The sequence below is a fragment of the Lithobates pipiens genome, unplaced genomic scaffold (genome assembly GCF_037356315.1).
Source record: "Lithobates pipiens isolate NorthernLeopardFrog02 unplaced genomic scaffold, aLitPip1_a1.2 Scaffold_13, whole genome shotgun sequence".
NCBI classification, from domain to species: Eukaryota; Metazoa; Chordata; class Amphibia; order Anura; family Ranidae; genus Lithobates; species Lithobates pipiens.
The window spans coordinates 186,747,160-186,773,901 of record NW_027507718.1 but is presented as its reverse complement, the minus strand read 5'-3'; the positions used below and the strand labels follow the sequence as shown (position 1 = coordinate 186,773,901).

Below are 26,742 nucleotides of genomic sequence, written 5' to 3'. Positions count from 1 at the left end.
CACCATGTTTTCCAGTGCGGGGGGATGCCATTTAAAGAATTAAGAGGACAAAATTTTGGGTGTAGGCACTTGTATGATTTACGTGCATTCCCGCTGTGAGCCTAAATATCCTATGGGCTAGGGTTGCACTGTGGTAGGGTTGCTGCATTGTGGAATGGTAAAGCACTTGCAGACGATATAAAAATACAACTGTGGCCAACAGACATGAACATAGTTACATATTTTGAACAAGCAATAAATAGGATCTAAAGGAGAAGTAGGGCCAAATCTTGTCCCTACTTCTCCTATGGATCACAGGAGTGCAATTCATCCTGCACTCCTGTGATCCATTTCCAGGTGATAGTGGGCTAAAGTCTGCTGTTGGCTGATGTCACAGAGCTGGTCTAGGTGCTGGATCATTACAGACTTTACAGGCGGGATCCACCCAGATGCCTGGACCATCAGCTGGCTCAGCCACTCATGGAGCCAAACACTGCCTTCTTTTCTGAAAACCCATGCTTCTCTAATAAATCTGTCTATTTTTCCTTTCCTGGTTTCTCTACCCACCCTGCATCAACATGCTACTGAAATGTTTTACTAAAACATTTCCATTGCATACCGTATTTTAGACCCAGGGATAGCTTCACTGGGTGTTTGTCTGTGCATTACAGGCATACCATGGATGATGGGAGGGGTAGGCAGAGTGCTGTACATGGCTTCCTTAACCACTTGCTTACTGGGCACTTAAACCCCCCTCAGTCCCAGACCAATTTTCAGCTTTCAGTGCTCTCACATTTTGAATGACAATTACTCAGTCATGCAACACTGTAACCAAATGATCTTTTTGTCCTTTTCTTCATACCAATAGAGCTTTCTTTTGGTGGTATTTGATCACCTCTCGGTTTTTTATTTTCGGCGCTATAAATGAAAAAAGACCGAAAATTTTGAAAAAAAATGAATTTTTCTTCGTTTCTGTGACAAAATTTAGCAAATTAGAAAATTTTCTTCATAAATTTTGGCCACAATTTATACTACTACACATCTTTGGTAAAAATAACCCAAATTATTGCATATTATATGATCTGTGTGAAATTTATAGAGTCTACAAGCTATGGTGCAAATCATAAAGATTTGCAAAAAAAGATCACATCTGATGTACTAAGGCCTATCTCCATTCTTGAGACCCTAACAAGCCAGGAAAGTACAAATGACCCCTTTTTGGAAAGTAGACATTCCAATGTATTTAGTAAGAGGCATGGTGAGTTATTTTAAGTTGTCATTTTCTCCCACAATTCTTTGCAAAATTACGATTTTTTTTTTTTCACAAAATTTTCATTGTAATAGCTTATTTCTTCCACACGGAATGTGCATACCACAAATAACACCCCAAAATACATACTCCTACTCCTCCTGAGTATAACGATACCAAATGTGTGAGACTTTTACACAGCCTGACCACATACAGAGGCCTAATTTTGAAGTAGCACCATCAGGCGTTCTAGGAGCATAAATTACACATTTCATTTCTCAACCACCTATTACAGTTTTGAAGGCCCTGGAACACCAGGGCAATGAAAACGTCCAGAAAATGACCCCATTTTGGAAAGCTAACACCCCAACGTATAATCTATGAGGCATAATGAGTCTTTTCAATGGTTCATTTTTTTCCAGAAGTTTTTGGAAAATGTGGAAAAAAATGAAAACGCATTTTTTTTTACACAAAGTTGTCCGTTTATAAGATATTTCCAACGCATAGCATTTACATAGCAAAAATAACACCCCAAAATACATTCTACTACTCCTCCTGAGTATGGCAATACCACATGTGTGAGACGTTTACACAGCCTGGCCACATACAGAGGCGCAACATGCAAGAAACACCGTCAGCGTTCCAGGGACACATAGCCTGCACATACCAAGAATTACACCCCCCAAATACATTATGCTGAGCAAAGGGTAAAGAAAAGATTACCTGTGGTTTTAGAAGCGCAGTTGTCCACAGGAGGATATCACTGGTCCAGGCAGCAGGCAGGGACTTGGTCAGCAACAGCGAACACAGTTTTTTAGGCAGCAGGCAGGGATACTGTCCATATTACAGTCCAGGGTCAGTGCAGAGATGTCAGCAGTGCCAAAAATATTGGTCCTGGTAGTAGGCAGGTCCTTGTGGTGTAGTCAGTGCGGCATGATGGCAGTAAGTCCTACAGGCAGCAGACAGAAGTAGAGCCTCGTTCAGGACAGAATGGGGATAGGGGTAGAGGCTTCTCCCTCCCAAATCTCTTTGAAGTCTCCGAGTCTCCGGACCCTAATCTAGGAATAAGAAAACAAAGAAATTTGTTTTCTTCTTCCAGAAAAACTATACTGGAGCCCCTCACATATGTTTGACCCCGTGTTGAATCCCACTAGTCCAGTTGCAGAATACAAGATCAGTCCAAGAGGCAGGCAAATATCGTGGTCAAACAGTCCAAGGTCAGTTCCAGATCAGGCAGAGATATGTACAGAATCGTTAGACAGAAGCATGGTCGAATAACAGTCCAGGGTCAGTTCCATATCAGGCAGCGGTATGTACAGAATCGGCAGGCATAAGTGGTCGAATAACAAGCCAGGGTCAGTTACAGAGCAGGCAGTGGCATAAGGTGTATGAAGGCAGGAACTGAGGATTATGTTTACCATACTTCACTAAAAATTTATTGAAGTATGGTAACGCTGAAAACAGTCGCCTATGCAGAGGCCTGGTTGGGAAGGACATTGTGCACAATAATAAGATGTGTCTCTTCTGACTTCTGCTCTGGTACACACCTTACATCTTTTTTTATGTCTTTGGCCTGTTGGTTTGGGAGGGATTTTATCGGGAAAGTGGCGCTCGGAGACTAATAACATCTGATCTGATCGGATATTTTCTGGTGGGCCGTTTGGGAAAATAAGGGCGGTGAAAACTTCCTCCTGGTAGCCAAAGAAACGTTTGGGGTTTTGGGTGGAGTTGCGGTAAATGACATAGGAATTGTAAATGGCCAATTGAAAAAAATTAATTGCTACTTTTTTGTACCAATGGTATGTCCGTCTTGTGACAAGATATGGTTCCATCATTTGGTCGTTGAAGTCGACTCCCCCCATGAACAAATTGTATTCGTAAATGCATTTGGGTTTCTTTACGGGGCCATTCCTTCTGGGGATTTCCACGAAGGTATCATTGTGGATAGAAGACAACATATACACATCCCTTCTGTCCCCCCACTTCACTGCCAGAACCTCCTTGTTTCTCAGACTTGCGGTTTCTCCTTTTCGCAGCTTCTTATTCACAAGACTTTGAGGAAAGCCCTTCCGATTCCTTTTTACGGTGCCACATGCTGGCGTCTTCTTCCGGTGAAGGTTATGGAACAGGGGCAGAGATGTGTAGAAGTTATCTACATACAGGTGGTAGCGTTTATCCAATAGGGGGTATATGAGGTCCCAAACAACTTTTCCGCTGTATCCCAAGTAGTCTGGACAATTAGGGGGCCTGCAGCTGGGTGTACTTCCCTTCGTACACTATGAATGAATATGTGTACCCTGTTGCTCGGTCGCATAATTTGTAGACCTTCACCCCATAGCGGGCCCTTTTGCTGGGCATAAATTGCTTCATTCTAAGCCTGCCGCTAAATTTAATAAGGGACTCATCCACACATATGTGTTGGTCCGGGGTAAACAATTTGGGGAATGTTTCTGAAAAATAATGAAGTATTGGTCGAATTTTGTAAAGCCTGTCGTAATTTGGATCATTTCGTGGAAGGCACTGGGAATTGTTGCTGAAATGTAAGAACCTCAGGATCATCTGATACCTGGTTCTGGGCATTACCGCGGAGAAGAGCGGTGAGTGGTGGAGGGGGTGGGTTGACCAATAGGTACGCAATTGATTTTTTTTTTTTGTTGAGTCCCATATTAAATGTGAGGCCTAAAAAAACCTTGAACTCCTCCACCGTTAGATCTCTCCGTTCATAGGGACGGGCATAATAAGAGGTCGGATTTTGCAAAATAAATTGTTGTGCATACAGGTTGCACTGGGCCACAATTGACGACAACATATCCTCCGTAAAAATTTAAATTAAAAAAATCTATTGGGGTAAAATTCTCTGTGTCCACCTGGACTCCTGGCTGGGCAGTGAAAGGGGGAACATTGGCCTCTCCTGAATTAGGAGGAAGCCACAAGGGGTTCTGAAGGGCATAGGGAAGGCCGGCATGGCTCCTAACCCTTTGGGGCTGAGATGACACCCCACTGGTACTTGGCCTTTCTTGCCGGGGCACTGCGGTGCTGGTGGATGGCACTGCCTCACTATAACGCCTTTGTTTGATGGGCCGGATATCTTCCTCCTCGGATTCAGTCAGCGTTTCACTGCTGAGGACTGGCTCATAATTTATGTCGGCTTCAGAATCCGAATCTGAAAAGGAATCTGAAGAGGAGAGCTCCCCGTTGCTCTCGTCGGCCGTGGAAATAATTTGGTATGCCTCCTCGGCGGAAAAGACACGTTTAGCCATGGTTGCTGGTTAAGCCTGCACTGATGAGGTGGCACAGATGTGCACTGATGAGGTGGCACAGATGTGCACTGATGAGGTGGCACAGATGTGCACTGATGAGGTGGCACAGATGTGCACTGATGAGGTGGCACAGATGTGCACTGTTGAAGCGGCACAGAGGTGGCACAGATGGGCACTGATGAGTCGGCACAGATGGGCACTGATGAGTCGGCACAGATGGGCACTGATTATACAGATGGGCGCTTTTGAGGTGGCACGGATGGGCGCTTTTGAGGTGGCACGGATGGGCGCTTTTGAGGTGGCACGGATGGGCGCTTTTGAGGTGGCACGGATGGGCGCTTTTGAGGTGGCACAGATGGGCGCTTTTGAGGTGGCACAGATGGGCACTGCTGGGTCGGCACAGATGGGCACTGCTGGGTCGGCACAGATGGGCACTGGCGGGGTAGATCTGGGCACTGGCGGGGTAGATCTGGGCACAGATGGCACAAAATACTTTTTTTTTTTTTTTTTCAACTCACAGTATCTCTCTCCTCACACGCTATCGCTGTGTGAGGAGACAGATTCGACAATGGGTGATGATTTCATTTGTTTACATTTGAGATCATCACCCATTGGAGGCGGCGATCGCGCTGTAAACGGCCGCTGTGATTGGCCGTTTACAGCGATCTGTGATTGGCTGTGTCCAGGGGACACGGCCAACACAGATTTCCCCCCGATGCGCTCTCCCAGGAGCGCGCGGGGAGCTCTTAAAGGGGACGACGTCAATAGACGTAGTCCTGGAATTCGAGATCCGCGCTGTAGCCGTCATTTGACTATAGCGCGGATCTCAAGTGGTTAAAAAACACAATGCCTGCCTCACGATGGTTCTTAGAAGTTATGCAAATAGCAAAATGCTTTCTAAAGGCAGTAGTTTTTTTTTTTATCTTAATGCATTCTATGCATTAAGATAATCTTCTGTGTGCAGCAGCCCCACTTAATACTTACCTGAGCCCCATCTTGATCCAGAGATGATACACGAGAGCCTTGGCTGTCCCAGTCTCTCCTTCCTGATTGGTCAAGACTCAACAGCAGGCGCCATTGGCTCCCGCTGCTGTCAATCAAAGTCAGTGATTAGATGTGGGGGTGGGTGGCAGCAAGCCACAGCTTTGTTTCTGAATGGACATCAGAGGAGCGGCTCGGGGTGTCCCACATGCTACTTGCTGTGGAGTCAGCAAGAGGCCAGGAGCGCCAGCGAGGGACCTGGATATCCTGAAAACCACAGCACAGAGCAGGTAAGTATAACATAACATGTTTTAAAAAAAAAAAAAAAAAAAGACTACAATCACTTTGACTACCTACCGCCCACCGTATAGTAAAATGAGACGGGATCCCCTTTCGTTCTGGGGCAATGTCGTATGACGTTGCCCCAGTGTCGCCACTCTCGTGCGGACACGCCACAACCCTGATCTCGGCTCTTAACCACTTTCAGACCGGACCATTTTGCTGGTCAAAGACCAGACCACTTTTTGCGATTCGGCACTGCGTCGCTTTAACTGACAATTGCGCGGTCGTGCGACGCGGCTCCCAAATAAAATTGACGTCCTTTTTTTCCCACAAATAGAGCTTTCTTTTGGTGGTATTTGATCACCTCTGCGGTTTTTATTTTTTGCGCTATAAACAAAAATAGAGCGACAATTTTGGAAAAAAACGCATTATTTTTAATAAATATCCCCCAAAAATATATAAAAAAACATTTTTTTCCCTCAGTTTAGGCCGATATGTATTCCTCTACATATTTTTGGTAAAAAAAAATCGCAATAAGCGATTATTGATTGGTTTGCGCAAAAGTTATAGCGTTTACAAAATAGAGATAGTTTTATAGCATTTTTATTAATAATTTTTTTTTTTTTTTTTTTACTAGTAATGGCGGCGATCAGCAATTTTTATTGTGACTGCGACATTGTGGGGGACTCATCGGACATTTTTGACACATTTTTGGGACCATTGTCATTTATACAGTAATCACCGCTATATAAATCCAGTGATTCCTGTGTAAATGACACTGGCAGTGAAGGGGTTAACCAGTGGGTGGCAGTGTAGGGGTTAAGTGTTCCTAGGGGTGTGTTACTAACTGTGGGGGGGGGGGGGGGGGGGTTGGGCTTTCATTTAGTGAACACTGATCTCTGCTCCAATCACATGGAGCAGAGATCAGCGTCACTAGTTGCTAGGCAGAATGGAGAAATTCTGTTTACAACGGCATTTCTTCATTTGGCCGCTGGCGTGCTCCCGATGGCAGGGCAGCAAATTTAAAGGGACGTACATGTACGCCCATTTGCCTGCCCGTGCCATTCTGTCGACATACATCGTCGTGCGCTGGTCGGCAAGTGGTTTTCCTATGTGATCGGCAGTGTCCAATATTGCATGTAAGCACGGAAGTGCTGTTTGTCGGCTTTTCTCGCCTCACACTCTTGTCACTGTGTGAGGCGATCAGCGGCATCTCCTCACAGGGGAGACGTGTACAGATAATCTGAGCGCTGATTATCAGTTCAGCCCCAGCATTGCCAGTCAGTGCGGCATATTGATGCCTCCTCATAAGTGCCTCCTCATCGGTTCACATCAGCGAAGGAGAACAAAAATATTTATTTACAAAATTTACTGTCAGAAACGAACTTTTTAAAAAAAACATTTTTCATTTTATTTTTTATTTCTCTTATATTCACCGACTGACACAGCTCCTCTCTTAGCCATTGGGTTGTTACGCCACCTTTAGGAGAGGACTAGCATGTTATGAAAAACACAGAACTTTTAGTTCCGCCCAAGGGGCGGTCCCTTAGGTAACGACCCCCCAGCCTGCCATGCAGCCTCCGTTTTATTTTGCATAGTGAAGAAGGACCTAAGAACCCTGCGGGCCCATTGGTCCATGTTTTTCTGCAGAAGTTTTGCTATTTGCGCAAGACTAAAGATTCTGTGATCTGCTATCAACAGCCGGCTGGATACCCTTATCCTTGTAGTCTCCCCAGCCTTGCCAGCGAGCGTGTGCAGACCAGAGCTACGCGCTGGGTCAACCACTACGTACCTCAGCTCCAGGGTTGGTTGGTGAGCGTTAATGCTCCGGCACACACATATGACCGAGCTACTGATGTCTGCGTCACAATGTGCCGGGCCAACAGCCACCCCGTACTGATCGGAGAGTGGGTCTGTGATGGAATGTCTCCCAGCTCTGCAGGACCGGTAAGTACAGCTCTCCCTGCTTTGGTGGGGCTAAGCAGCTGGGCATTCCCTGGGGAGGTCGATTCAGGGGTCCCTTAACTCCCTCTCTTCTCTTCCTATCTCTCCCCCCCCCCCCCCCCCCTTGTGAGGGATGCTGCATGTGGCTGCTGAGCTGGTGTTATCGGCGCTGCAAAAACCGCCATTTGAAAATATCAGAGAGATCCCTCTGTTGACTCTTTCCCGGAAAGTGGTCTTTCTAGTGGCCATTACTTCGGGCAGGAGGGTTTTGGAACTGGCAGCCTTGTCCTGCAATGTTGCATTCGCAATCTTCTTTTCTGCCAAAGGTGGTTTCGGCATTTCACATCAATGAAGACATTGTGTTACCATCTCTGTGTCCTAAGCCGACACTTCCTAAGGAGGTAGCCCTCCATTCCCTGGACGTGGTTTGGGCTCAGAGGGTGTATTTGCCTGCCACAGATCCCTTCCGGAAGTCGGACTCCTTGTTTGTTTCGGTGGCTGTTCCGAAGAAAGGCATGTCGGTCAGCCATCATTTCCAGGTGGATCAGACAGATTGTAGTAAAGGCCTACGCCTTGAAGGGGTAGGTGCCCCCCCCCCTTTCCGGTCACGGCCCACTCCACAAGGGCTAGCTGAATGTCTTGGGCCTTCCGACATTAAGCGCCTGTCGCTCAAGTGTGTAAAGCGGCGGCCTGGTCGTCTGTTCACACCTTTCCGAAATTCTACAAGGTAGATGCCAGTGCATCGGCTGATGCCTGTTTTATCCTCAAAATTTTGCAGACGGCTGTATAATTGCACATAAATATTTTTCCTGTTTTTTTTTTTTTTTGGGTAAAAACGCAGTACATTTAAGTTAATGCGCTGTTGCATTTGTTACCGCAGTTTTGGTGCGGTTTGAGGGTACAGTCTCTCTGTTGGGGAGCACCCTGTTTTTTTTTTGTGGTGGTTATTCCACACACTCGTTTTTGTGGGTAAAGTTTATACTAGTTCCCACATGCCATGATGGATGAAGGTTTTATGCTGTTTTCCCAGCCTTCGTTTTGGCACTGATTGGGATGTCCCAATGGTCTAAAGAGAGGAGCTGCGTCAGTCAATGAATATAAGAGAAAATAGGATTTTTTGTACTAGCTGTAAAATCCATTTCTCTGCAATTCACCGACTGGCACAGCACCCGCCTCTCATATTTTTCTTTACGTTATACTGCTTTTTGACATACTGAGGCTGCATGGCAGGCTGGGGGGTTGTTATCTAAGGGACCGCCCCTTGGACGGAACTAAAAGTTCTGTGTTTTTCATATGTTATGCCTAGTCCTCTCCTAAAGGTGGCGTAACAACCCAATGGCTAAGAGAGGAGCTGTGTCAGTTGGTGATTTACAGAGAAAAGGATTTTACGGAGTACAAAAAAATCCTATTTTTTATCATGGTTTTATGACGTCCAGCAGGATAACATGCCAGAGCGCGATCGCGGCGTGTCATTCTAACACGCCGCATCTCCGATCTTGATAAGGAGACTGTCTCTGCCACGTGATCACCTGTGACCAATCACATGTGATCATCGCATGAACCAGGAAGTGCCGGTAAATGGCATTTCTCAGTTCACGCTGACAGGGAGAGACGATTGGCGGCACATTGATTATCATCACAGCCCCCTCAGTTGTTCAAATCACCTGTAAATCAGTGCCCAGCAGTGTGCCAACAATAAAGTGTGCCAGTGCCCAGCAGTAACACCTGTCAGTAATCTTTCATTACCTCATCATCGGTGCCGCCTATTGGTGCATATCAGTGCCACTTTATCGGTGCTGATCAGTGCCTGTCATTGAAGGGGAAAATAACTTTTATGACAAACTAAGAAAAACTTTTTGTCAAAAATTTTGATCTTTTTTTTAGCAAACAATAAAAACCCCAGAGGTGATCAAATACCACCAAAAGAAAGCTCTATTTATGGGAAGAAAAGGATAAAAATATTGTTTGGGTACAGTGTTGTATGACCGCGCAATGGTCATTCAAAGTGTGACAGCGCTGAAAGCTGAATATTGACCTGGGCAGGAAGGGGGTAAAAGTGTCCTGTATTGAAGCTGTTAAAACAAGTCTTCAGATATCTATAGCGGAGCAATTTATCTTCAAAATGCACACTAGTAAAACTGAAGTTCTTTCACTCCTCAGCTCATCCTACTTTGCCCTCTCAGAGCACCTATCTTCTGTTTACAGGGCAAGTTTTCAAAATCTTCTAAGCTTAGTCGTTGTAAACCCTCATCGTTTTTGTTTAAGAGAATGAGCACAATAAAATAAACATTCTCCAGTAAACTTTTTTTGAAATTTGTTACCCCCAGCATTTTACAACATTTCAATGATGCTGGCACCTGCTCTCTCGGTGCTGCTTTCCTGAACTTCCAATTTTGACAGGAAAGGGTTAAGAGTGAACTGTGCAGTCTGAGGTCAGTCTATTGGTAACAGAAGGGAAGGAGAGAGAAGCAGGGCAGTATCATGCCATTTTAGACTACGTGTTCCTATTAATGCACAATGTAAGGAGAAACAGCTGCCTGAATGCAAGCATGGCTCCATAGGATGCTGTAAGAGAAAGCAGACACCCTGAAACAGGAAACCTGGGGCAACAGTCATGGCAATTTAGGCTGGAACATGGCAAAGGATAGGTTCATCTTTGTCAACGTGTTACACCCGTTTTTAGGGTGGGACATGTTACGTGTTCCCAACACTGCAGCCGCTGCCCAATGCCCCCCTCCATCCCTGTGGCAGCAGTACAGAAAGAAGTTTACTGTACTAGTTGTCACATTTTAAAATCGGCGTGACCTTGTGCTGCCCAGCGGTCATTCATTCACACAGCTGTGTGTGTGTGAATGAACTACAAACCGTGACATCCTAAGGGGCTGTTGATTTTTAGGTCCAAATGAACTATCACGGCTCTGTGGAGCAATGTAGTAGTTCATTAATTTGTTCCTGTCAGTGTATCTTTCTGCCCGTATGAGATGTATGGTACACAGGAGACCTGCATGGCACCAGCAATCGTGCATGCTTTACAGGCTCTAAAAGGAAAAATAATAAATGCACATTTTTCTTACCTGCAAAAAAAGTGCATTTATTATATTTTTTTCAAAAAGGTGAACTTATCCTTTAAATGATAAAGAAGTTACATAGACTGTAAGTGATTCAATCAACTGTTGTAAGTACTTAAAAAATGGAGGGTTTATTATCGGTTTAAGAATGCGCTGCACTTTCTCCATTCATTTATACTGGGAGTTCCTACTTTACCAGAGTACAGACTCTTCATAGTATCGAATAAAAAGTAGGCCATGCTTGGGCCCAGCTCACAAGATTTTGAGACGTCAATAGTGCATTGGTTTGAAGACTGGTAAGGGTGGTTGGGGAGGGGTTACTGGAGGCAAAGTATCAGTGGCCTAATATCTCTATACACAAGTGTTTTTGACATTTCTTTATTTCTTTACAGGTTTCTGGCTTAGCTTGTCCCCCTTGAACCTCCACCATGGATTTCCAACACAGAGCCGGTGGCAAAACCGGCAGTGGCGGAGTTGCTTCTGCCTCCGAAAGCAACAGGGACAGAAGAGAACGTCTCCGACAGCTGGCCTTAGAGACTATTGATATTAACAAGGTATTCAACATTAAGGGGTTGATTTTTAGGGGTTTGTTAGCAGTGAGATTAGTTGATCACTTTGTTTTCATCATGAACAAAACATTGAATATACTTTTATGGTACCTGCACACGGTACTGATATATGAACGGTGGATTTCTGGCTGAAAATTCTTGCATTAAAAGGCAAAGATGGACAGTATAGTAAATGTGCATTATTGTTTATAAATACACACAGGCATAAAAATTCGAGCTTTTTTGGGATGTTATGTGCTCCATTTATTTTTATTTTTTTTATGACTAAAACCATTGTGCATGATGCCTTGACATTTGTAAAGTTGATGGTCAGTGACTGGGATTATTTGTTGAAAATACAAACTTAGAAGTTAGTTACAGATGATGCAGGATATTATAAATGCCCTGTAAAACACAAGCACTGGGGTTTATTTACTAAAGGCAAATCCACTTTGTACTACAAGTGCAATTAGAAGTGCAGTCGCTGTAGATCCAAGGGGGACATGCAAGGGAAATAGCATTTTTGCTTGTACATGATTGGATGATAAAATCAGCATCACTTCCCCTCATTTCAGATCTTCTCCTCAGATTTACAGCGACTACACTTCCATGTGCACTCTTGCAGTGCAGAGTAGATTTGCCTTTAGTAAATCAACCCCACTGTGTCTGTTAGTTTTCTAATTAATTTGCCATAGCACATACAGACTAAGCTGATGCCACCTATTTGACTATTTGGAATCATACACTCTTTTTAGCTAGTCTTTGCTTTTACAACGTTTAAATTGTATTTCCACTTTTTAAGGCAATTTGGGATAACACCGACTTTATATTTATTATGTGACACCATTCACATAGCATAACTTCAAATTTATTTATTTTTTAATCCAGTTTACCTTTTGTTTAAATGCCTCAGTAGGATTCTTCCAGCAAAGAGTAATCCTACTAAATTGTCTTTGTTGGGGGGGGATGGGCAGCTGTGCTTGCTATACTTAACACTGTACTGTGCAGGCAGATCTTATTATCCGTCTGGAGGATTGGATTATATTAAATCGGAAACAAACAGGCAATCCATTTTCACCCGATCTCCCCATAGGGGAGAGCAGGACTCTGTCCCTCTCCACTCTGCACAGTGAGCGCAGACGGATCTGTCATCCACCTTCTCAGCAGGGATCAGCCAAGCGATCTCCTGCTGAGCAAAACTGAGTCTGCTTAGTGGACCACCCATGTGAATGGATCCTTCGAGGTTAGGCTGCTTTTATTGTATGTTAATGAGGACAGACTCACTCTGATGTTCAAAAAAAAAAAAACGTTGCGGTCATCCATAACAGCTCTTCCTGAGACATATCCAAAGGGAAGAATTGGTGAATGCTGTGTTAAAAGAGAGGTTTTGGGTTTAAAAAAATAAAATAAAAATCCATACTCGCCTAGGTAGATGCAACATTGATTTGATGCTGTATCTGTACCCCGCTCCCTCTACACTGAAAACTGAGCGTTCAAATGTAACTGATCGCTCAGTTGTCCCCTCCATTCTGAGCAGAGTGCCCTGACTGACAGTCATCTGCTTTCTGGAGCTCTGGGCTGTGGAGGGGGCGGAAGCGGCTGGCTCAGACTAACGGTAGCTCCCTGAAAGGCTGAGCCATCTGCCAGTCCAGGTTTCTGGGTGGATCCCAAATATAAAGTTGAGATCAGTCCAGTGCCTGGACTGGCTGAGTTAGATCAGCCGACTTTAGCTGTTGGCTGAAAACGGATAACAAGCTTGCAGAACGAACTGCACTCCTGTGATTTTTAGGAGAAGTAGAGCAAACAAAAAATTTGACCATGCTTCACCTTAAAGCGGAAGTAAACCATCCATAAAACCGTTTAATTCCCAGCAAGTGCCGGAAATGTAACACTCCCATTGGTTGTGCTCTCAACCAAACTGTCAAACCATCTAATGGCTGGTGTCGTAACTGATCACATGTGCAGCATCATGGCAGTTGTAGATTAAACAGAGGTCAAGATGGCTTTCTTGGCTGAAAACTATAGGAGGGTTTACTTCCACTTTCATGGAAACACATTATAAATATGTAATGGGGTTTTTTCAAATTTTATTGAAAAAGTGAAAATACACTTGAGTTTTATCAGTAGCCAGAGACAGTTTTACCATCACAGTTAATAGCCTGACTTTGGGCTATATGGTCACCCAGCTGCATTATAAAATCTTCAAAAACAAAAATTGCCTCTAAAAGTAATTGGGGTCAGATGACGCTTCTCATTCAACCCAAAAATGTGAGGACATCCTGTGAGTTTTTTTTTACGGTTTATGAAATACATTTGTGGGGGGATTTGGAATTGAGGTATTAAATAACCTACTTACGTGTGTTTTGTTTTTTATTTTTTTTCAGGACCCTTATTTTATGAAAAATCATCTGGGCTCATATGAATGCAAACTATGCCTTACCCTTCACAATAATGAGGTGAGTTAAATCCCACGTTGTAGGGGTCCAGTGTAACATTGGAGATGAATTTGGACCTCCTTCCTGCTAGCACTTTTACTCATTTGATAGGGCTTGTGTACACAGTTGTTTTCACGCATTTGAACGCAGGTCAGCAATTTCCATATTACATTAATGGATGAAAGTTTGGGGGCTGCATTCAGCTTTCGTTGCATTTTTTTTTTTTTTTTTTGCACACCACATATCCTATTGAGGTGCATTTGGATTGCAGGGAAGCAGGTCAGTCTTTTCTTGATAAATGCTCTGTTTTGTATGTGAATGTGTGTATTTGAATAGAAAAGGCTACGTTTGACATGTATACAAGCCCTTACAAATACATTTAGTTGCCCAGTTAGTCATCCTAATTTCTGTGTGCTTCCCATATCATCTTGTTTAGCATGTGCAAGGTTTCAATGTGTATGCAAAATGTTTACCATGTGTGACTTTCCCAGTCTATCCAGTATTGCAACACATGGACATCAAAGGCAAGATTCAGTATTTACACCAACGTTTTTCTCACAATAGCAAGATAATATGGAAAATTATAAAAGAGCTAACTATACTCTAAATGTACTAATTTGTTTTATCCACATCAACTTTCACAGTTTTGAACACATCTAAAATAAATGTGAAATTAAAATAAAGTACCTGAACCTTTGTTCTTAGCATCTACCCATTGAATGACTACAAATTTTTCAGTAAATGGTGCAAGCAACTGCTGCACAGACCAAGATCTTGGCTTGCAAAGCCCACAAATGTGCACCCAGAATAATTACAGGAGATAAAATAGGGCCTTACCTGGTTAAAGACTGTCGTGTATTTTAAAAAAAACTCTGCAAAAGACAACCTTTTATACTTGGTTATGCTGCCCAGAGAAAAAAACTGCCAGCAGAATCTTCAGCATCCAACACTTCCGGGAGTGTCAAATGTCTCCTTCCACTGCCATGTGGTTTGAATCTATCTGCATCACCAGTCCGGAATACAGTAGTGCCACAGAGGCCAGCAGATAGAACCACAACATGTGGCAGCAGATGCAGGCACCCAGCACACCCAAAGTGTAATATGGTAAGGATTCTACCAATAGTTTTGCTCTGCAGGAACATGAAAATTGTGGGGAACTGCCAACAGCTTAAGTAAATATAAATGGTCCTTTTTTACTTTTTTTTTTTTATTTTTATTTTTTTGTCCATTGTGGGAAAGGGGGTTTATTTACTAAAGGCAAATCCACTTTGCACTTAAAGTGCAGTTGCTGTAGATTTGAGGGGGACATGCAAGGAAAATAAAAAAAACAGCATTTTTGCTTGTACATGATTGCATGATAAAATCAGCAGATCTTCCCGATCATGGGTTACCTAGACAATTTCCTCCTGAGAGCTTCTTCCGCCTCAGAGTTAAGAGGATGTGATCATCACCATGCAGACCCTGCAAGAATTTGGGTGGCTGTTGAACCTAAAAAAGGTCGGTGATAGTACCGACTCAGCGTTTGGAGTATCTAGGCTTGCTGCTGGACTTCAGGGAAGCGAGAGTGTTTCTCCCTTCAGACTCTCAGAGCCGTGGTAAAACTGCTGATGAACCGCAAGTGATCGTTGTTGCGCTTCTGCATGCGAGTCTTGGGACTCGTGGTGGCCTCTTTACAGGCAGTACCATATGCCCAGTTCCACACCAGAGTCCTGCAGAAGGAGATCTTGACAAAGTGGGACAAATCTCTGTTGTCCCTGGATCGACAGAACCAGGTGGGCCAGTTAGTCAAGCGTTCCCTGATCTGGTGGCTGAGGTCCCCGGTACTTCAGTCCGGGAAGTCGTTCCTACCTCTGAAATGGACGGTGATTTTCGGCTGGTGTGGAGTGATGGGAGTTCAGTCAACTCAGGGCCTCTGGTCGACGGAGGAATCCAAGTTGCCCATCAATCTGCTCAAGCTGAGAATGCTCAGGCTATGCCTCTCCACATGGTCAATGAGGAACCAGTCAGACAACGCCACTGCTGTGGCATACGTCAATCACCAAGGAGGAACAAGAAGCTTGGTCGCCGCACGGGAGGTCGCTCACATACTTCGGTGGGCAGAGCGACATGTACCGGCCCTGTCAGCCATTTACATCCCCGGGTGTGGAGAACTGGCAGGTGGACTATCTTAAGTGGTCAGATGCTGGACCCAGGAGACTGGGCATTGCATCCGGAGGTGTTCAGGCTACTGTGCCTGCGGTGGGGCACACTAGACGTGGATCTTCTGGCCTCCTGTCTCAATCGGAAGGTGCCGAGATTTGTGTCTATGGCTAGGTGTTGAGGAACTGGGGTCTGTCGGACACTGTGATCCCAACTATGTTGAAAGCATGGAAATCTTCTCGGTAAATATACCATCGTACCTGGAAGGCCTACATCTCCATGTGTGGGGAGGAAGGATCGAATCCGCGCTCCTTTTCTATATCCAGGATGCTGCTGTTTCTTCAGCAAGGGGTGGACCAGAATTTGGCGTTCCACATGCCATGGTGGATGAAGTTTTATGCTGTTTTCCCACCCCTCATTTGAGCACTGCTTGGGGACGTCCCAATGGTATAAAGAGAGAAGCTGTATCAGTCAGTGAATATAAGACAAAATAGCATTTTTTGTACTCGCCGTAAAATTCTTTTCGCTGTAATTCACCGACTGACACAGCACACGCCCCTCATATTTTCTTTACGTTATACTGCTTGTTGACGTACTGAGGCTGCAGCAGCTTGCTGAGGGGTTGTTACCTAAGGGACCGCCCTTTGGGCGGAACTAGAAAGTTCTAGTTTTATTATCATATGTTAACGTGTAATGCCTAGCCTTCTCCTGAAGGTGGCATAACAACCCAATGGTATAAAGAGAGAAGCTTTGTCAGTCAGTGAATTACAGAGAAAAGGATTTTACGGTGAGTACAAAAAAAATCCTATTTTTTTTCCCCCCAGCATTTTAGCCACAGAAGTTAACTCTGTGGGATTGAGTGTTGATGTCATTTGCTGGTTGGAGTGTTGCCCATGCGCTTTTCCTCCATACAGCAAGCATTCCGGGAGACCTCTCCCCTATGCTGCTTCTTCTTGCAAAGAGCCACTAGGACCTTCTTTGATCTATTCCTTCTGCTGCCTTCAGTGACTTTGGTCACCTGCAGCTATCGGAACCTGCTACCAGCTGTATATGTTTAGTGAGTACCTGAGGCCTTGCCTCTTACCCTGAGCCTATATGTTGCTTCATGTCCGATTCTGATCCCAGACACACAGGGCAGTCCCGTTGTACTCTGTGCCCCAGCTCATTTTCTACTAAAAACTCTGAGGCTGCTTGCTGTGCTCCTCTTGATGATTTTGCCATCTGCAGCGTGGAGTCAGGTTACCCTCTACTCCCTCGGATCGCACTTATAGAAATGTATTTTTTTCCTTAAGCCCAGGTTCACACTGAGCTGCAGGAAAGAAGCCATGCAAGTTCAGCTGAACTCGCACGATTTCTCTCCCGCATGTCAGTCCCGATTTCGGACCTGATTTCAGAGACATTTGTGCAGGTTTCTGCACAGATGTCAATGTAAATCGAATCCCAAAATCGCAAATAGTAGTACAGAAACTTCTTTTTTAAATCGGTGTTGCGCCTCAGATGCGGCGTCGCACCAATTAGGATGGTGCCATTGACAGCAATTGCTGCCGATTTGACATGTCAATTCGCATGTCAAAAAGCTCCAGTGTGAACCAGGGCTTATAGTTAAAATCTGTTACAGTATGATTAAGGAAGTTGGATCAATTAAATATTGGTTGCTTTTTAATAGGTTACTGTACTATACTTCCTGTCTTTAACATAGTTCTTAGTCCTCTCTTGCATTACCATAAAAACAATGTTGGGTCACTTGTCATAGTAGCAACATTCTTTTAAAACTTTCATTGTTTTGGTTGCTAGCAATAAAGAAATTGTTTACGGTTTAATAGGGTTTATGATGCTGTGACATATATGTTGTATCTGATTCAACTTTTGGTTCCAGTATTTGTTTTGTTTTTTCTTTAACTTACTGCTTTGTGTTATAACTGTAAAGTGATAACTATCAACATTAAGTCTAATATAGTCCTTACGGCATACATACGGTTACACTTTCTATTATTCCTTGGTTTACCTTTTTACCATAATAATTTTTATTTTTTGTTACTAGGGAAGCTACCTGGCCCACACACAAGGAAAGAAACATCAGACTAATTTGTAAGTAGTCAATTGCACACTTTGCGAGCAGTTATTCTGATATCAGACATTTGTTTCACATGTGTTTTTTTTGTTTTTTTTGTCAGGGCTCGGAGAGCAGCAAAGGAAGCTAAAGAAGCTCCTGCACAGCCAGCACCTGAGAAAGTGAAAGTTGAAGTCAAAAAGTTTGTCAAGATTGGACGGCCTGGATATAAGGGTAAAACCTGCTTTTGTTTTGCTGTATCAACACTTGCTGTCAGTTACATTTGGTCATTTTAGGTTTAACATTTTCTATTCTACTTTTACAGTGACAAAACAGAGGGATTCTGAGGTGGGACAGCAGTCATTGCTGTTTCAGGTAACAGATTTTTCTTTTTCTTACTGCAGTTGAGGTACAGGATGTGATGTTTGATATGTAGCATTCCTTTTGATTTTCTCTTCAGAGATATATGTAGTTTTATCAGCTTGATCTAAATTGTATTATGTCTTACATTTTAAAAACCTTGTTTCTGTGTATAAGTTGTAACTATGTACAGTATATGGGGCAGCTGTATTTGGTAGAAAACTATGAACCACCTCTGAGGCTTATAGCTTAGTCACCAGCCACTTTACTAGGTACACCTGTTTAATTGCTTGGTAACACAAATTGCTAATCAGCCAATCACATGGCAGCAACTCGGTGCATTTAGGCTTCTAGACGTGGTGAAGATGACTTTCTGAAGTTCAAACCAACCATCAGAATCGGGAAGAATGGGGAATTTAGTGACTGAATGTGGCATGGTTGTTGGTGCCAGATAGGCTGGATTGAGTATTTCAAAAACTGCTGTTCTACTTGGATTTTTAAGCACAGCCATCTCTAGGGTTTACAGAGAGAATGGTCTGGAAAAAAAGAAAATATTCAGTGAGTGGCAGTTATGTGGATGAAAATGCCTTGTCAGAGGAGAATGAACAGAATGGTTTGAGATGATAGAAAGGCAACAGTAACTAAAATAACCACTCGTTACTACCAAGATATGCAGAATACCATCTCTGAATGCACAACCTTGAAGCAGATGGGCTACAGCAGCAAAAGACCACACTGGGTGCCACTACTATCGGCTAAGAACAGAACACTGAGGCTACAATTTCCACAGGCTCACCAAAATTGAACAATAAGATTGAAAAAAACATTGCCTGGTCTGATGAGTCTCGATTTCAGCTGCAACTTTCAAATAGTAGGGTCAGAATTTGGCATAAACAACATGAAAGCATGGATCCAATCTCTGCCTTGTATCAACGGTTCAGGCCTGTGGCATAATGGTGTGGGGAATATTTTCTTGGCACACTTTGGGACCCTTGGTACCATATTAACATCATTTAAATGCTATGGCCTGCCTGAGTATTATTTCTGACCAAGTCCATCCCTTTATGACTACAGTGTACCCATCTTCTGATGGCTACTTCCATCAGGATAATGCACCATGTCACAAAACTCAAGTCATTGCAAATTGGTTTCTTGAACATGACAATGAGTTCACTGTACTCCAATGGCCTTTTAACAGTCACAAGATCCCAATCCAATAGAGCACCTTTGGGATGTGGTGGAATGGGATGGGAGATTTGCATCATGGATGTGCAACCGAAAGCATCATGCAGTTTCTGCAGATTTTATCATTTCAATATGGGCCAAAAATCTTTCAGGAATATTCCAACACCTTGTTGAATCTGCCATGAAAAATTAAGGTAGTTCTGAAGGCAAAGGGGGGACCAACCCGGGACTAGCAAGGTGTACCTAATAATAAAGTGGCGAGCGTATTTCCACTGAGTGACACAGAGTAATTGTACAGTCACGGCAAGCTCTCTAGCAGCTTACAGGCTGCTATAATACTGTATTTATCGGCATATAACACGCACCCTAAGTTTAGGAGGGAATTTAAAAGAAAAAAACTTTTAGGATGGAAGTTTAAGGAAAAAAACTTACATTTAAATGCCCCCAATTCAGCCTTGTCTGTGCCATTTGCAGCCTTGCATTTAGCCTTGTCAGTGTCATTTGCGGCCATCCATTTAGCCTTGTCAGCATTTTCTGTGTGTTTTCCATTTAAAAATGGCACCGCCGAGATGCAGAGTGGATGTCCTGTGTATCTCGGCGGCGCTCAGTAGTTCTCGGCGGCTTCCGGGTATTTTCGGCCACACTTGGCCATTCTTGGCTATCTTCAGCTGTTCTCGGCTATTTTTGGCCACGCTCGGCCGTTCTCGTCGGCTTGCCGAAAATAACCGAGAATGGCCGAGTGCGGCCGAAAAAACCCGGAAGCTGCCGAGAAGGGCAAAAAGTCTTAGAAACAGCGGGGGATCGCCGTATAACATGCACCCCTGATTTCCCCCTGATTTTAGGGGGGGGGGGGGAGTGCGTGTTATACGCAGATAAATACAGTATTTGTTTCTCTTTTTATTACATTTGAATAGACAAAATTATAAGGTAAAAGTATTAAGAAGGCTTAAAAATTTGTAGTTTCTCAGAGACTATAATGATAGACCTATTGTACCAGTATCAAGTCGCTTCCATACAGTACAGTAGGAATGGAAACAATTAAAATATATGCATTTTGTAAATGTCTTTTCAAAGACCATGTGAAGGTTAATAAAAAGAATGTAATTATGTATGAGTGATGATAGGGTTGTGTGTCATTCTGGCATTGTAGGTAAAATCTATAGGGCTCTTGAGAGGCCAGATCAGATTTAGACTATGGCATTGGATCGCAGGGCGTCAATGATTTTTTTTTTTTTGATTTTTTTTTTTTGTCAGAGAATGCATTTTTGCTCAAAAAGGAAAGTATAAAGGAAGCAAGATAAATTGGGGGGTGGGGGGGAGAAAGAAATGTGTCAGAAAAAAGGTTAATAATAGGGCTCCACAATCTCATGGGAGATTGGTCATCTGTGGTGGATAAAAAGCTATATATCCTCTCTAAAAACCTTACACTTTCACTCTGAGCTCTTTTTAACCTCCTGGTAATGTGATATAGTAAGTTATCCTGCACTTTTCTGTTTAATGCTGGTAAATTGATTGCATGTTTATATTTAATCTGCATTAGATTGACTATCCAGAAATAGCAGAGAGCATCATGCCCAGACACCGCTTCATGTCTGCTTATGAACAGAGGATAGAACCACCAGACAGACGTTGGCAGTATCTTTTAATGGCAGCAGAGCCCTATGAAACCATTGCATTTAAGGTGAGTCGCTTCCTGTCTTTATCCAAGAAAATATTAAAGCGGAGGTCCACCCTAAAGTGGAGCTTCCGCTCATTGGAACCCTCCCCCCCCCACGGCGCCACAATTGGCACCTTTCAGGGGGGAGGGGGGTGCTGGTACCTGTACAGTACAGGTATCTGCACCCACTTCCGGCGTAGATTCTGAAGAAGCTACGCCCCTTTCCGCAGAATCTACGCCCCTTTCCGAAGGTCCCCCGCTGCCTGCTGGGAAACACACGGATCCCAGAGACAGCGGGGACCATCCTTATTGTGCAGCGCGGCTCGCGCATGTGCAGTAGGGAACCTGGAAATGAAGCCGCAAGGCTCCACTTCCTGATTCCCATACCCAAGATGGCGGCGGCAGCACCCGAGAGACGATCGAGAGATCGGCTTTGGGTGCCGACATCGCGGGCGCGCTGGGTGGGTAAGTGTCATTATTTTAAAAGTCAGCAGCTGCAGTATTTGTATCTGCTGGCTTTTAAAAAAAATAAAAATAAAACGGCGGACTCATGCTTTAATACAAATTTAAAAAGTGTACTTTTTAAATATTATACATGCATCTCATATTTGTCTATATAGAGCAGTGGTGTTCAAACTGTGGCCCTTTGCTTGCCTTAATCTGCCCTTTGGACCACTATTCCATCAGCTGACACCATCAATGCCAGAAACTATTATTCGTATTGATGCCAACAATGGGGCCTCCCATTTATAACCAATGATGGGGTATTGTTTGTCCACTGATGCTGGGGTGTTTTTTTGTTGTTTTTTTTTTTTTTTTTAGAGGAATGGCTATATCTAGGACTTCCTGTCTTGACAATTTTATTTTTTCACCTTTTTTTATATATATTTTTTTTTTTTTTTTTTTTTTTTTTTTTTTTTAGAAGCTGCTTTTTCTGCAGTGAAATATTCTGAATCTACAGTAGTCTGATTTTGTATACTTATATATTTATCTCTCTTGTATAGGTTCCTAGCAGAGAAATTGACAAGATTGAAGGGAAGTTCTGGACACACTGGAATAGAGAAACTAAACAGGTAACTTACCAGCCTTATCAGGCGTGGCATAGGGTGATTTAAGCCCTGTTAGGGAAACTTATTTCAAAGACGAAAACTTCTGACTTTTTTTTTTTTTTTATTGAAACTGACATAACGAACAATGCCTTGAGCTGTGGAATGTTAATTGCCAGATTCTGGGTTGGAAGGGTTTACAAGGAACTTGTCAGGTAAATTAACTGATTAGATACTGTCCTAGAACAAGCATGTGCATATAATGGGTTGGTATGCCTAATATGCACAGTGGGGAAAATACATATTTGATCCCCTGCAGATTTTAGTTTGCCCACTTAAAAAGAAATGAAGGGTCTATCAATTATTTTTTTTTTTAATCATAGGTATTTAAAAGGATAGAATATCAACCAAAAATCACAAAAAATCATATGATAAAAATGGTATAAATTGAGTTGCAGTTCAGTGAGTAAAATAAGTATTTGATCCCCAATCAAAACGTGACCTGGTACTTTGAGAAACCCTTGTTGGCAAGCGCAGAGGTAAGAAATTTCTTGTAATTAGTGACTAGGTTTGCACACATCTCAGGATGGATTTTGGTCCACTCTTTACAGATCTAAAGGACTCCCCTCCTCATTGGCTGAGACAGCAGTGTGGCGTCATTGGCTCTCACTTCTGTCAAACAGTCAGCAAATGAGGAGAGAAAAGGGGTGGGTGCGGGCCGCAGCTCCATGGCTGAATGGACACTCGGAGCTGCAACTTGGCTCGGGTGCCCCCATAGCAAGCTGCTTGCTGTGGGGCCACTCAACGGGAGGGAGGGACCTGACAAAAGGAAAATCCGGGCAAAATTACTGCATAGAACAGGTAAATAAAGAGATTTTTTGTTATTTTTAAAAGAGAAACAAAACTTTAGTATCACTAGGCTTCTTGGCTGTCGTTGGCAACTTTGAAGTTTCAGAGCCCTGCATACATTTTCTATAGGAATAAGGTCTGGAGACTTGCTTAGCCACTCCATGACCTTATTGTGCTTCTTCTTGAGGCACTCCTTTGTTGCCTTGGCAGTATGTTTTGTGTCATTGGTCTTCCAGCATGACAATCTTTAGTGTTCTGGCTGAGGGAAGAAAGTTCTCACCCAAGATTTTACAATACATGGCCCCATCCATTGGCCCCTCAATGCACCAAAGTTGGCCTGTACCTTTTAGCAGAGAAACCGCCCCAAAGCATAATGTTTCCACCTCCGTGCTTGACTGTAGGGATGGTCTTCTTAGGGTCATAGTCAGCATTTTTCTTCCTCCAAACACTGCAAGTCAAGTTAATGCCAAAGAGCTCAATTTTGGTATCATCTGACCACAGCACTTTCTCCCAATTCTTAGAATCATTTAACTTGTTCATTGGCAAACTTCAGATGGGCCTGTACATGTGCCTTCTTGAGGGGGACCTTTCAGGCACTGCAGGATTTCAATCCATGGTGGCGTATTGTTACTACCAATGGTTTGCTTGGTGACTGTTGTCCCAACTGCCTTGAGATCATTCACAAGCTTCTCCTGTGTAGTTCTGGGCTGATCCATCACTTTTATCATGATCATCCTTACCCTATGAGGTGAAATCTTGCATGGAGCTCCCGACTGAGGGAGATTGATGGTTATTTTACATTTCTCCCATTTGCAAATAATCGCTGCAACGGTTGTCTCCTTGCCAAGCTTCTTGCTGATGGTCTTGTAGTCCGTTCCAGCCTTGTGCAGGTCTATAATGGAAGAAAGATTCTGTGGACAGGTGTCTTTTATACACATATCAAGTTTTCGTTATGGGCACCTTCTTAAAATGACAGGACTAATTTTGTATCATGTGTCTTTTTTTTTTTCTGGATTTTTTGTTGATTCTCTATCGTTTAAAATATACAAATGATAACTATTATAGACCCTTCATTTCTTTGCAACTGGGCAAGCTCACGGAACCTGCAGAGGATCAAATCATTTTCCCCCACTGTACAAGCATGTTCCAGGGCAGTGACACTCTATAGTTAAAGCCTGAACAGACCCAAAGCAGGCAACTTCAGATACAAGTCAGCAATGGCAGCTTCTAAAGGGGGAAAAAAGCCAATTAATCCAGTTATGTATTCAGAACAAAAATATTTTTGACATAAGTACCAGAATCTCTCCAGTTATCAAACTCCTTGTAGTCCCCCTGCACACACACTGGGGGGGGGGGGGGGTTTTCAGCAATATTTTTTTTAAAAGCCTCTTATGCTATTTTATATACCCCGAATCGTACATACAAGCGCTCCTCTTTTTTTGCAAATGCAGCACCTGCACCCATTACACATGCACCTTGACCCCCCCCCCCCATCCCATACTGCTTTTTTCCTTTTCAGGAGGGGTTGAATGCTACAGTTCTCTCCATGTGGTTCAAAACGCACATGCACCCAGTGTGCTCTCTCCTGCTGAAGCTCGGCTAGAGAAGATGAGAGAGTGCACTGTGCATGTTACTGAAGGTGAACTGATCCTTTATCTACATTGTATTGCTTGGCTGCAGTAATGAAAAGTGAGGTTATATGTATCTCGCGAGATTTCGGCTGTATTAGCCGCAATGTCTCCTGGGATTACTTGGACGAGATCCCAGGAGACAGTGCGGGGTTCAGCAGGAAGTGATGCTGATCCCCGCAAGAGACCGCCCATCGCCACAGGGGATGAAAATCAAATACTACTAATTACATAAGGTAGATTAATCAAAAAAAATAAAACGGTGGCATTATCAAATGTACGGTCTAGAGGGAACAGAATGGGAAAATGTTATTAATATGTGTGCAGAACCGCTTTAAAGTTAACGAGTCATCATGAATGAAGGTTAAAGGCCAAGTTTATCCTTTTTAAAGAAATTTACATATACAGTCAAGCAGCCCCAAGAGGTACTAAAAACTGCAGCTTTTAAAAAATTTTGAATATACCATCTACATAGTTTAATACCTCCTTGGCCCCCTTTGACTGCATAAACTATTTTCTTCAAAAGGGGAACTTTTGCCTGGGTAATTTTAAGTTGTTCACTCTATCGATATCGGGTTATTAACACTGTGCCTTTCACTTTCAGTTCTTTTTGCAGTTCCATTTCAAGATGGAAAAGCCTCCAACAGCTACCAGCATCCCCCCTGCCCCTCCTGGTGTCAAAAGGCCTCCACCTCCACCACTGATAAATGGGATGCCACCTCGACCACCCTTGCCAGAAAACATGCCACCACCACCACCAGGTGGAATGCCAATGCCACCAATTCCTCCTGGGGCACCAGCACCACCAGGGCCACCTCCCCAACTTCCTCCAGCTCCTGGTGTTCCACCTCCTGGTGTGCCGCCTCCTGTCCCACCACCAACCTTGCCACCTCCAGGTGTACCTCCTCCTGGTGTACCGCCACCACCTCCCAACCCTGCTGTTCCCCCTCCTGGAGTTCCTCCCCCTGGAATACCACCTCCTGGTATTCCTCCACCAGGGGTTCCCCCTCCACCTGCTCCTGGAGTTCCTCCTCCTCCTGCTCCAGGTGTACCACCTCCAGCACCTGGAGTTCTACCTCCAGGACCTATGCCTCCAATGATGAGGCCACCTTTGCCAAGTGAAGGACCTACAAATATTCCCCCACCACCTCCAACCAATTGATTCCATCTGTGCTGTCTCTCAGAAATGTGCACATTTGATATTTTTTGTAGAATTTTATTTTTTCTGTTTGTCACAAAATAAAATGAACCATTTACCAAAAGCTTGTATTTATTCTTTCACACTCAGTGACTGTAGTTCTGTTCCTCATACAGTATACACAATTTCTTCCAAATAGATTTTCCACTAATATATTTAATGTTTGTTGTTAAGGAACCCTGCCACCAACCTAATTGTAGTTAAATACTCTGCCCCTCTTTTCACTACATAATCTTTTTATAGTCGGGTATTCATATGCTTTCAGGATGTACTGCTGCCTACAGGAGGACTGGCCAGTGGTAAACAAAAATCTGTAGGCCAGTCCAGTGTAACCGGTCCCTACCCAGCATGCCTCAGTTTCTTGCTTGTGGCTTAGTAGAACTGACCTCTTTTCTTCAGCTCTACTGTTTTTCCCTGGATTCTTCAAGCTTTTGTTGTCTAATCAAGGTCCCCTGTTACACCTCTGCTTGTGCTGTTTCTTTATGGCAGCTACCCAGATCAGCCTTTCCTCGGCCTAGCTTGGGAGTATTGTACCTGGACCCCATTGGTCTAGATATTGCAAGCCCATCCTGAAAGAGACCTGGACATACAGGTTGGTCTATCCACAATTGCATTTAAAACCTCCTCACTGAAAATTTGATTCCCTTCCAAATAAATCGGTGTGTACATTCTTGTCAGGTTGGGCTATAAAGTGGATGACGGGTGCTTTTAAATTGGGGGCTACTCACAAAGATTTTTCAAGGGAAACACTAGGAACCCTAGAATGGGCTTGCTGGGACAATGTTGGGTTTGGTTTTGTGGCTGCTATTTCCAGACTGCACTGCTGGTGTTTTCCTCATGCATTTAGTTTGGGTAACTGAACTCCCGTGCTCGTAGTTCAGTAT

At 43.6% G+C, this 26,742-nt stretch overlaps 1 protein-coding gene across 1 annotated transcript in view; it reads left to right on the top strand.

The window, feature by feature from the left end:
- Positions 1-25,922, top strand: part of SF3A2 (splicing factor 3a subunit 2) — a 28,386-nt gene extending 2,464 nt beyond the window's left edge. The window contains exons 2-9 of the mRNA XM_077475972.1: positions 11,156-11,317; positions 13,696-13,767; positions 17,927-17,973; positions 18,060-18,169; positions 18,261-18,310; positions 21,021-21,161; positions 22,142-22,210; positions 25,265-25,922. Of these exons, the coding sequence (XP_077332098.1) occupies positions 11,192-11,317; positions 13,696-13,767; positions 17,927-17,973; positions 18,060-18,169; positions 18,261-18,310; positions 21,021-21,161; positions 22,142-22,210; positions 25,265-25,822 (1,173 nt within the window). The 5' untranslated portion in view covers positions 11,156-11,191 and the 3' untranslated portion in view covers positions 25,823-25,922. The remainder of the gene's footprint in view (positions 1-11,155; positions 11,318-13,695; positions 13,768-17,926; positions 17,974-18,059; positions 18,170-18,260; positions 18,311-21,020; positions 21,162-22,141; positions 22,211-25,264) is intronic.
- The last annotated feature ends 820 nt before the right edge of the window (positions 25,923-26,742 follow it).